The 12,968-nt window shown below is 38.8% G+C and overlaps 1 protein-coding gene and 1 long non-coding RNA gene across 2 annotated transcripts in view; both read right to left on the bottom strand.

Moving 5' to 3' along the window:
* LOC137474375 (uncharacterized) overlaps window positions 1-12,968 on the bottom strand; it is a 330,950-nt gene that overhangs the window by 260,446 nt on the left and 57,536 nt on the right. The gene's annotated exons all lie outside the window — the stretch shown is intronic.
* Window positions 1-12,968, bottom strand: part of SYT10 (synaptotagmin 10) — a 33,703-nt gene that overhangs the window by 7,874 nt on the left and 12,861 nt on the right. Inside the window, exon 3 of the mRNA XM_068190856.1 lies at window positions 6,729-7,293. Coding sequence (XP_068046957.1) covers window positions 6,729-7,293 — 565 coding nt within the window. The remainder of the gene's footprint in view (window positions 1-6,728; window positions 7,294-12,968) is intronic.

Here is a 12,968-nt window from a genome sequence, read left to right as displayed (position 1 = left end):
CTGAAACTGGAAAATTTACATGATTTTGTTGTTACTAGTCTGTCATTAATTTCTGTGGTTAAAATGACAAGTATCTACATAATTAGTGGTGCAGTAGAAATTAGATTCTGTCAAAAAATTAATTGATGCTACTTTATTTATCATTCATATTATCACAATCCACAGTAACAAGTTCAGTTCTTAATCTCAATTTTAATATCTGGAACGACTTTCCTATTAATTGTAATTGAAATGATGTTTTAAAGCCTGCATGCAAGAGTAGCACAACAGAAATACTAACGGTGGCATGAATTCCATTTGTACTGGATTTCTAACCAAATTAATTGCAAATTTCATTCTCAGTTTTCCTGCTATATTTTGAGCAAGCCATTGTAATGAATAATAATAGTAATTTTCTGGCTACCCAACAAGGTATTCAGGCATTAGCTTTTTTAGACTTTTAGCTGTTTCCTTTAGTAACACTGAAAACTGTTCTTCTATATAGTATGTAAATTTAAAGAAAAATGTGTTGGCAGAGTTAGATCTTTGGATTACTTGAATATTTCAGGAAGAGAATTCCCCCATAGCACAGATTTATTTTGCTCTGTTTAGAAACATATTATGTATATTTCTGCTTTCCAATAAAAACTATTAACATTTAGCTTCAAGATTCAGAGATAAAATATAACAATGAATGTTGGGAGTTGGATGGAGAGAGAAAGAAGACCTGGTCCCTGAGAAAATTAGCTAAGAATGTGTAAAGGTATTTCTGGTTTTGAGGCATATATCAAGAGTTCAAAGTGTGATAGCAAAGACCAGAACAGAAATCTACCAGTCAGTTTTCTCATTTATGCATTTAGAATCTGATGGTACCCTCACTATCCCAGAAATTATTAAAAGCTCTGTGAGGCTCAGGCTGGAGAGCCAATTCTACCACCTCTCAAGGGAATTTTCCTTTGGAAACCTTGTTCCTACCACTAATATTTATTTTCGTCTTCTGTTATTCTTTGCATATCAAACCCAGCTCTTTCCTTCCTCTCAGCACCAGCTCCTGATTGAGCTGTTGCCCTGGGAAATGAATCAATTAAGTTTGTGTTTGTTCTTGCCTCTCTGGAAGACAGTATGGAAGCAGTGGGGCCTGTTGCTCTATAATGATTGTGTCATCTGCTTGTGGAGGGCAGATGCTTGTCTGAGCCTGTCACCCTGGCTGCTCTGGGTAAGCTCTGCTGCTGGTTGCAGCCCTGATGGCAGAGGGAGGACTCCCTGGGGCTACAGAATGCCCTCAGTAGCTCCCTGGAAGCCTCCTGGGTGCTCCTTGTGCTGCTCCTTCTGTACAGAAGCATCTGTCTTGTGCACTGGGGTGTTGTTACGTCTTGCCAGGCAGCAAGGAAGCCCATCCCTGCCTCAGAACAGCTGAGAACAGAGGTGCTTCTGGGAACTAACTGTGACAGGAGAATGAACCAAATTGTATGTGGCCTCCCATAGAAAGATGCTTTTCTGAAGCTGCACAGCAATGTCTGCAAAGAGACTTTGCAGTGAGAAACTCAGAGAGCTTTCAGGGCACAGCAGGTCAGACAAGTCATGTACCTGCAGCTGCCACAGCACTGTCTGGATGCAGAGATATTAAAATCCCTTGAGGAAACCATGCCCTTATTCACCTAATGTTTATTACTTTTAGGGTAGAGAGAAAGTAGCAGTTTGCCTCTAGAAAATCAAAATATTAAAATAATTTGTCATTTCAAATGAAAAGAAACATTAAATACTAATAATAGAAACCTTTCCTGCCTTCAGGAACTGGACAGAAACCCATCCTTTTTCCATTGTCTTTTCTAGTTATCAACCAGACCTAAAGCAGTTCCAAACATAAATTAAGGTCTCCAAAAGGTTTCAAGAATGATCCAGGGTATTCTCTCACCTGCTCAGCAGCAGCATTGGTCACATAGATCCCTTTTATCGCTGGCCCTGAGCAGAAATGACAAGTGCCAGCAGTTCTGGGTTAGAAGGGGCTGTTCTTGTTACAGACATGATCAGTGCTCCTACACTGACAAGCCCTTAGTCTTTCACACCGGTTTAAGGTTCTGTTGAACCTTTCAGGTGCCTTTCCAGAGACATTCACAGGTCTAAGTGCATTCTCATGAAGATGGGTAGCTGTAGGGCTTGGCCCACTACATCGCTGGTGGTAAAACATTTCCTCATAGTGCTGCTCTTTGAACACTAAGAAACAGGACAATCCTGAAAACGTGGCCTCAAGGCTGGGCTACAAAAGACACCTCTGTCAGCTCTCTACCACAACTGCCTTACTCAGGAAAATGTCCAAAGCTTTGTCCACTTACAAAACAGGGGAGATGGAGAAAACAAAGCAAAAATTATGCTCTGGGTGAAATTCAGAGATAGGCTTCATTCTTTTTTGATGAGGAAATCAGAAGACTCTATTTCCATAACAGAGGCCAACAGCCAGCAGAATTACCTGTGTTATTTCCTTCTCTGGCAAGTGTTTGATATAAATGAACTGAGACAAATGTTACTGTCCTACCTATTTAAAAATACATATATTTAATCACTTCTGTCTTTCCCAGTGATGTTATTAATTATATTCCAATTGCTTTAGAAACAGCAATCATGCACCACAGACATCACATGAAGACTATGTCCTTACAAAATCTGCTTTTACATTCCACTTCACAAATGAGCAAACTGCAGCACTGAAATGCCTGCTGTTGGGAAATAATAATCAAATTCCATCTGTCTACATGAGATAATTCAAAAGGGTACAAGTACATGACAATTTAATGAATAAGATCCTCAAGAGGATCTTATTGGAATAAGATCCTCCCCAAGAGGATCTTATCTGTTGGAAATGGGAATGGCTTTCCTCTAAATTCTGAGCTTTAAATTTTTTCCCAAATGCATGGTTTCCTATCATTGGTTACTCCAACAGACTTCACAGGATACCTTCATAAAAAAAAAGTCTTTCTGACAGTCACTTGCCAATATTTTTAGGCAATAGCCTTAGAGGAATTTTCCAAAGCAGGTGATTTTAATTTGTTAAAAGTATTATAGTAACCTAATAAACATTTACATGCAGAAATTGATGGATCACAACCAGTGGACTTCTTGCCTAGAAAATTTTAAGACACAGAATATTAGAAGTGCTTGTTAGCAATTCCAAAAAGAGAGCTTTCTTTTTTTAAAGTATGCAGTATATTCTGATAGTAACAAAAGCTCAGAAATGTATGCAAAACTTACAAGCACTTGACAAAAACAGAAGCCTCATGTGTTGATTAAACAATCCATTTGATATTATTTATTTGCCTCTAATGCTATGAATTAATTTTCTCAAGTGTAGTGAGAATTAAAGTATTCCAATATAATGAACAACCTTCACAGGCAGACCAAATCTGACTCTTGATTTTTTTCCTTTTTTTTTAATTAATCAGGTGAACAGAAGCAAATGATGGGTTATTAACTGAAAATTCAATCACCTATTCAAGCAAAATTTGGGGGTATATCAGATATCTAAGATACTTTTCCTATACTACTGATTTTGCTCTAAATTTAAATTAATAATCTAACTTTGCACGTTAGATTATTAATCTAACAGGTACATGTTGCATATTATAAAACGTGGTATGTTTTCAATATACAATACAGAAATACAACAGAGAAACGATGGTATGAATGAAGAAATGAAGGTAAAACCCAAACTATAAAATGTGAACAAATATCAGCATCTGAAAACAATGGGCATAAAAATGAGTATGTGTGTGTGAACCAATCCTGCACTTCCACATAATAATTTCAAATTACTATTAGGAGCAAAGAAAGTGTATTAAAAGTGTAGATTCTCACAGAGTCATTGGGTTTAGAGCCAAAACTCTGATTTTCCCAGACTGTATTTCCTGTACCAAATAAAAACTCTTTATGGTTGTGCAAGCAAATCTTTTTAAAATTATGTTAGCTACTGACAAAGAGTTGTTGCATAACAAAGAATCTCCTGATCTTCTGATCTCCTGTGGCAATTTCCTTCACAGGCAAAATGTTGCAATTAATTTTCTTGGTAAATCTCTCAAGTAGTGTTTAGGACTGCAGAGTTTGGTGTCATAAGAATAGATTTTTTTCACACTGGTAATAGGAATTATTTTTACCCTCATTTTAACTTCTGAGTAGAACATTCTTGAGTGTGGAAGAGATGTAAAAGATTCCCAGATGAGGAGAGGCTGCTTCCACTGGGGGTTTTTTTTAAGTTTTGGACTAATTCTTTGATCTATCACTTCTATAATTTTCCACATCTATCATTTAGCAGCAGCATGAGCAGACCACTGGTATAGGAATCATATCAGAACAGAGACAAAAAATTCTCAGAACATGCAACAAAACAGACCAAAGGTGAAGAGGTAAAAAGCATGAGAGAAATGTATTTGCAGAATGGCATCTTGGTTCCTGGGCTCTAGTGGGTGGGTATGGCCTTTTCCACTCACACAGCCTGCTTGATTTACAAAGATTCTTTATAAACACCAAAGCATATTTGCTTGGATTAGAATGACTTTCCACCAATTGTAGAACCAGCTGGATCTTTCTTTTTCAAGGTTTATCAAAGTTCAGTTGACTCTGGCCAACATTAGTCATTTAACTGCTAGTTAGTGACTTTGGTAAACTTTATATTTGGTGTTTAAGACAGTAAGTCCTCACTGATTAACATCTCATACAGTGTTTATTCCTTTGGAGGTTTGACTCTCTCAACTTACAGTTTCTGAAATGACAAGACTAGAAGCCTGTATTACAATTTCATAAAACAAGTAAAACATAAAGCAGCACATTGCACATACAGTTACTGGACATCTTCTGGGAAGGCCTAATTTTTCTGGGAAAAACAATCAATTGCCAGTTTTTTACATAATTTTCTGAGAATAGGCTAAGGCTTGTGAAAGCTGATGACGCTAGCCAGCACTAAAAGATATCTCAATTTTATGTGCCCATTGTTGATGGTTTAAGTGAAGACAACCTTTTCATACACATGCAGTACTTTAAACTATACTGACTGAAATCCAAAAACCTCATGCTTTCTTTTAAGCTTGATGCAGAGGAAAACACCAGCAGAGCGAGTTAGGCACTAGAACTGCATGCCTTAACCTTAACCCTTACTGAGGAAGAAACTTGAATTAGGATCCAGTGCCAAGTTGAGCAACCATTTTCATCCGTATGTGTATTAGTGTCAACCCCAAATGCATAATCTGGTATGGCATTTCAATCTGCTCAAAACCAGTGATGAACAGTCCAGAGATTATTATTTGCTGAAACCATTCTAGCTATCAGTTAAAAATCTCATAGACACTGCTGCTAGTGACCAGTGAGCTTTTAAGTAATGACTAAAGTATCAAACACAATATCAAAGCTAGAAAAAAATTCCAAAAATGGTTACTTGGACTATTATTCCAAGACCTTAAACACAGATTCAATTTTAAGCTTGAGAACACAATTCTTAGATTTGCCTTAAATCTGAGCTTGATCAAACTAAGCATACACAGAATCAGATTTCTGGAGGTGTGCTGAAGGCTGCTCAGAGCAGTTTGGTAGGCCCAGCAGTTGAAATAAATAGCTGCTGTTGCGAATTCATATTTGAAAACTGCCTCCACTATTTGACACTCTGGTATTTCTCCTTTCTCAGGGATCACAGTGCTCATGCTCAAACTAGTGAGGCCATATCTGTGCTCCTTGTCCTTCTAGTCAGGCAGACCTGGACCTGTCTAGCAGGTATGAACATCATGAAAGCCTCTGGTGAAAAAGGCATGGGAAGTGTCTGGCTGCAGAGAAGGGATGGTGTGAAGCTTCTGTCACTGATGTGTAGCACTGGTCTGTCCTCTGTTCACCCCCGAGTGGAAATCCGGCCTGTGCTGAAACCCTGGGATGAGTCACACTGTTTGGATACACCCACAGAACCAGGGATGGCAAAACTTCTGTATAAATAGCATGCTAGTTGAAAGGAAACTGAAACCAAAACCAAAACAAACACCCTACACCTCACTATTTTAACTGTTTGGTTTTTTCCCCCCCCTTCAAATGCCAGCCAGGGAGGATGAGTTGGAAATTCAAGGTTAATAAAGCAATATCTGGAGACTGCTGTTCTCTGGTAGCCTGTCATTCATCCTGTCACCCGTGCACAGACCTTCTTTTCTTGCTTGCAACAATAAAAAAAATTAATTTCTATTTCCTAATTCTTCTTGCTTGTGCCTCTTGAGTTTTCCTAGCAACCAGCAGCAATGCAGATACAACTACTGGGGACCCTAAGCACAGTGCAGTCAGCAAAGAACATTTTACACATCAAGCATTTTCAGCCTCTTTTCCTTACCAAGATTTCTAACCTATGAAAATTTCCTAACAAGAGCAGGATAGGATGGGCCCTTTTTCTTAATAGATGGTCACTTTTCAGGACAAGGTGTTTTGCTAACAGGAAAATGTTATTAGTTCTGGCTAAGCAATGACTTTCATAATGCAGCATTTAATTAATAAATGCAATTTATATACACACAGTGAGCCATAAAGATGACAGTATGCTCCCAGAAGATTTTTTGGTAATTAAATTTTATATCTTCCCAAGCATTATTCTCTGTGCTCAAAGGAAAATATTGACAGCTCCTCTTTTAATTATTTTTTTTTAATTTTGGTCTCTGCTGATAAACAGGCTACATTGCCAAAAACTACAAAAGAGAAATGAAAAGATGATGTTAATATTTTTGTAACACATTACTTACTGTGGTGGCACAGTGGATGTCTTTCCATACATTGGCTTCCCTGGAGAGATCTGAGACTTCAAAAAGGTTATCAAGAATAACTTCCCCAATCATGTCATGTCTAGAAAATCTGTCAAAATCATAAACACTGAAATGCAATTTCCTGTTGCTGAGTTGATCATAGGCTACAGGAAACTGAAAGGTTTCATCAAAGACAGGATTTAATGTCTTTCTGTGAACTCGTGTCTGAAACTTCTTTTTCCTATCTGGAAGCAGATAAATCTTAACGTAGGGGTCGGATGTTCCTGTGAAGTCTTTAGCAGGCAGATCTAAGGCTTTGACAATTGTGACAGCCAGAAGTTCATTCTCATAATCATACCGGAGAGTGAAGTTAAGTTTTCCACATGTTTTCACATCTTCTTGCTGCCCATCAGAATCCACGGACTTCTGTTTGTACAGTTCTGGTTTTATTCTCCCAATGCTGGTTGTGGTCTCTCCCCTTTGCAAAACTGGGTCTGTCCCCATGTTAAAATCAACACTGGACACTTGCATCTGCCTTGGCAAGTGCCTCCTGAAAGAATTGTGCCTGCACACACACACAGACACACAGACACACAAAACAAGCTGTGGTTATCTCTGGGAAAAGACCATCTCTCAATAGAAAATATAAGAACAAATTAGTGAAAAGACTAAAATAATTAAAAAATAATCCTCTTCACACCCCCTTCAGTGTTTTGCAAATGTTCATGCATCCTTGAGAGGAAATGATCATTCAGAATTAATTTTTTGGCCCAGGAGACACCCGCTGTCCCAGAAATAAATATATTTATAGCTTTGCTTTCAGACTATGCAGCTGAAACTGAATTCATGTACTTTCACAGAACAAGTTGACAGCTCCAACATCCCATAAATCCCACTTTGCTAGGGCCTGAGTAAAGTATGGTCAAACAGAAAAAAAAAAAAAAAAAAAGCACTTGCAGAATTTTCATCAGTGCTCTGTTTTTTGGAGGAGGCATTCCATAGTGATTTTCCAATTAAATATTTACCAGCCTTCACACTGATGACTGTAAAAGGCACCTGAAAGGGAAATGTAGAGCTGTGTCTGGAGGTTTTTAGCATAGTGCTTTGCCATACTACAACATTTTATGTAAACCTGCTTGGTATCTGCTACACTGGTGCAGGCTGCCTTCTCCAGAAGCACTGGGAATATTTTGTTCTGCTTGCAATGCATTTCCGAGTTTTACCAAAAATTTTCTGCCATTGCTGCTTTTTTTTTTCTTTTGTTCTCATGGTCTGCTGTGCAGTGTATTAGAAAGCTGATTCCTGTGCCGCTAGCAAGAAACAGCATGTTAAATTCCTTGCAATTCTGAATACAATGTTGCATAAACATATGTGTTTATGGGCTTATCTTGGCTCATGAATATGAATGGGAAGTTGTGCTGTTCCTACTAAGAGTGAAATCAAACCCCTGGCGTGCCATACAACCTTAGAGTAGTATAAAAACACTGGACAAAAAGCTTCACAGCATTTATCAGCAGCAGATGCCATTATGACTGCACTATCCAGTCTATTCTTTAGGCATTTTCCTTGGTACTTCCTACCCCAACAATCTGTGCTGCAGAAGCTTACCACCTCCTCCTGTGAGCACACTTAGTTGCCATTAAAGAACAATCCGATTGTCAGAATTTCCTCTGCTTTTTTCAATCAATTGCTTATTAAAGCCACAAGTAGCCTTGCCTTATTGCTTGGTTCCCCTGCGGTGTTGTGTTCTAAAAACAAGAGGTGTCACAGCTGTGTGTTTCTTTCTTTAAAACAGAAATGCAAATTGTCCATTTGAAAGCAACCAGGACTCATTTCATAGATATTATTTGTATTTTTGCTGTAAGTGAAGAGGTCGCAGAAGGCAAGAAGCACAAAACTGTCGCAGTTCAGTTGAGCAGAGATACAAGAGGGTAATCAGCAGCTATTAAATAATAGACAAGAACGTTTCCCCTTCCAGCTGTTTCAGGCCTGCTAGGTGCAGGGAGCAGTCCTAGCTCAACACAAGAACAGGGCAGGGAGAGCTACATAGTCTAGACTTGAAGTAGCTCAAAAAACCCCAGGTGTCTGGATGTCAAATTTAGAAGAACACTACACCCCTCTTGTAACACATTTTGCCTTTCTTTCTTTACAGATAGACAAGTTGAAAGATTTTCTTCTCTCTTAAATGTTAAAAATCCTTGAATTCATAGTGTCTAATTTCCACGCTGGAATGGAGTGAGGAATGAAAAGGCCCTGACTGGTCAGAACAGTAGAATATTGTCGTCATGGAGTTTCACAGCTGTTCTTGTGCTTTTGCCTTCCAAGAAGCACAAGACCTCATGGGTATGCCAAACATGGGGAAGGGGCTGAACTCCACACAAGATGTAGTGCAATAACTTGCAGCAGCAGTTTAGGGACTATCTTTTTAGTATCTTTGACTCACAATGGGATCCAGGAAGACCTGTGTTACTGCTGCTTCTGTCAGTGCTAAGGAAACCTGGGCAGAGAGGCCTTCCTGAGTGCTCCTCACACCTGCAGCTGTACTACTGAGGTGCCCAGATGATCACAGAGTCACAGGATAGTTTGAGTTGGGGAGGACCTCAAAGATCATCCAGTTCCAATCCCCCTGCCATGGGGGTATTGTGTTCAAACCCTGCTGTACATAAGCAGTGGCTAAAACTGCGTCTGCAGGGGAAACAGTGAAGCTGATTGTACAACATCAGTTTGAGCAGAAACAGGTACATGACAAATTCTCTTTTCTTCAACTTCTCTTGCACTTTTGACAATCTGGGTTAATGCAATCAAAAGCAAGATATAAGACCCCAAATCTATAATTTCTAAGGCACCAGCTTTCTTTTAAATTTTCAGATTTCATGCACTTCAGATCCTGTACTGAATTGTTGTGAGATGACACTAAGTAAAAGAATTTGTATGGCTATTCCCTGTGGGAATCAGCAGCACTTTTGCTCTAGTAAGCCAAAGTCCTAATTACACAGTGCCTAGTATCTGTTCTGAGTCACAGCATTTCACCAAGACAGCTAATTGGTCTGCTAATTATTAAGATGTTTCATTGTTGTCATGGCAACATATTTATCTTCCTTTGTTCTGCAGTAACAAAGGGATTAATGACTGTGATAATGAAATACAAGGATGTCAGAAAACCAGGTTGTTAAAATGTGGCAGAGCTACCAACATCTGCAAATCCAGGTATGTCAACCTCTACTGACTCTAATATGCAGCACTCCTATAGAAGACTTGCCTTCCAAACAGAACAAATGCATTTTGAGTGATAGCAAATTTGCATGTAAATGTAATATAAAACTGTATTTTCATGGGCATAGTGACACTATAAAGCTGATTTCTAACTCAGTAAGACTGTCACATCTGTGACAAGAGGGAGGGATAGGATGCTGATTTATTATATGACTTGAGATTTATAAGGGGTGACGTGGGTCTAGCTTTCCTAGATAACATTAGAGCAATCTTTTGGCCCAAATCCAGAAAAGAGCATGATCACTCATGATATTTAGACAGAACAAAATCTTCTCTTTGCAAACACTAAAATCAACATATATGTTTGTTTTTCTTTAACCTTAACAAACCCATGCACGTCACCTTTGCCTTCACGCCCTTTGGGAACTGACTGGCTCAACATGTTCCTCTCCAGTTGACACTAAAGAGCAAAAAGCATGTTCTTGGAAAATGCAGGTGAATCTTTAAAGATGGATTTCCATAGAAGCAATCAACTATATTGCAAAATACTATCACAAAGGATGGGAAAGGGTGGTTCTCAAAAACACAGAGCAAAATTATTTGCAAATGAGCACCACTGCTGCAGTTCTTCTGCTGCAGTGATTAGTTGGTGTTAAGGACTAAAGAGCTTTTAACAAACAGGTCTTTTCATATTATCAGGGACTAGGAAAAATATGTAGTTAAAACTAAACAGAAATGTATAATTCCCCCATACTACATGTCTCTGTGCCAAATGTACAGTCTAAAAAGTCTAAAAAATGTGATCAGGCACATTTGATTGTTGCTCTGATTTCCTTATTAAAATCCTCATGCTTCAATTACATTTATTTTATTGAGAGCTGATGGCTGCATGAAGCCATCACAGAGCTGGTTACAACCCTTTAATTTGCCCCATCTCAGGTGAGATCAGTGTACAGGAGACCATCCAGACAGCAAATGGTTCTCTCAGACCCTTTGTCAATGGAATGCATTTAGAAGAGGTTGCATCTGGATCCCTCAGGACTCCTGAGGACAACAAAGCAGGGCTGCCTTGAAGATGGTGAAAGAGAAGTTGTGCTACCTCTGCATCTGCCTTTGGCTCCTTTTTATTTAGAGGCCCCCAGACAAGGACTGAGGGGACAGGTTTCAGTCATTTTGCTGGTACATTGTTGCCAGATGGGCTTAACACAAAAAAAGGAATAATTCAGAAAACTGGTCTAAATGTCCAGGCTTATTCTTATATGTGATATTCTTGGTAGCAGCAAGTAATATGGGCTGTTAAGTTGTGACTCCCTTAAGGCAGGCAGGGTGTAGATAAAATGTGTTTACAAACAGAAAGATCACCATTTCTGGGTAATTTTTAAGGCACATGTCATTCTAAACATGTTTTGCAAAAGGATGCAGATTTTTTCACCGAATTCTAAAAGAAGGTGATGCTTCCAAACACCCTGTTACTGATTGGCTGTAGTGGGTCAGTTACTCAAAACACAGGAATTGTCCCTTTCAGAGAAGATTAACACTGATAATCTTGAAATAAAAAGAAACCTCCCTTACAAGGTTGCAGAAAGACTGGTATTGATAGGAGGTTTTGCTTATGTAAAACTGTCCTTGGCTTCACAAATATTTTGTATTCATTTAGATCCCAGTCCAAATCACTAGAGACCTGTGAGAATATTTTCACTGCCTGAAGTAGATCTGGAGCATATTCCTGGAACTTCTTTCTTCTCCTATTGTACCAATGAGACTATTCAAGTCCATTTGCCAGACAGCTATTTCTTCTGTCTATTCAGGAGGTCAGACAGTCTGAATACTTGGATTCCATGGATAAACTCTTTCAGTTAATATCCTTTCAGGTAGCAGTGAGCTGGGTAATGGGCTTGCCATGCTAAACTGTACCAATTTTTGTTCCTCTGTGTTTAGTCCAACGGTTACAAATTCAAAATTATCCGAGTGTTGTGGGAATGTTCCTCAGTGTTTGGATGCTGCGCTTCTGCTCTGAGCAGATGGATACAGTAGCAGGAACCAGTCATAGCCAGGGTAATGTGGCTTAAAGCCAGCTGGACAGTCTCATAATTCAGGAGATGCTTCAGCTGCTAAAGTCAGTCAGACCTCCTCTGGCTGGAGTGCTCTCATTTTGGGAGCTTCATGTGGCTTCCTCCTGGCTGTTCTGTAAGGTTGGAATAGCTGGGAAAAAGCACTTGAGCACTCACCACCACAGCGAGTGCACTGAGCTGGCAAAACATTGTCATTAGGGCTCCCAGGAGGCCAGCAATGTGCCCACTCAGTGTAAAGCATGTGTCTTCTCCTCCTTTTGCCTCTAATTATTGTGAATGTGAGCCCTTTTTTGTTTGTTTCTTTGGGTTTAGTGGGTTTCCTCATTTGGTTGGTTTTGGGATTTTTTTTTTTTGGTAGTATGTGTTTCCTTAGCAAACAGCATTTTGAGAAAAATGCTACTTCCTACACAGTATTTGTACTGTAACCTATGGCATTACACAATACTTCAGGTGCCTCTTTTAGCCTTAATTTTCCCAATCTTTGCTTATAAAACAATCCCCTTTTTATTTAGAATTTGATCTTTGCAGTTCATTGTTTGTTTCCATGCATTAAATTTGCTGATAGTGTTTGAAGAAAATCCCATTAGAATCTGTAGATCCCTGCATGTCTACACTGCTTTTCAATACAAAGTGGCACCTAATGCAAAATTAAATTTTGTGTCGTCCACTTTAATACTAAAGAAACCACTAAGGAATGCTGCGTGCTTGTCATTTATTTATGGACCTATATGGATTCTATAGAGCTTTAAGATGAGTCCATAAGGATCTGTATTTTTAGACTGTAATTGTAATCCCTTCGTAATCAGCAAACCATGTCTTCAGGAAATGTGCCATCAACAATGAGTCTGTCATTTATTTGGTTGAAAGGGAAACTTTCATCTGCAAAAACAACTGATATATCTATAAAAAACATCTCTGTGAAAATTTAGACTTGCAGTTCTTTAAAAAAACACTG

Source organism: Anomalospiza imberbis, chromosome 5 (genome assembly GCF_031753505.1).
Source record: "Anomalospiza imberbis isolate Cuckoo-Finch-1a 21T00152 chromosome 5, ASM3175350v1, whole genome shotgun sequence".
NCBI lineage: Eukaryota > Metazoa > Chordata > Aves > Passeriformes > Viduidae > Anomalospiza > Anomalospiza imberbis.
This window is presented reverse-complemented; position numbering and strand designations above follow the sequence as displayed.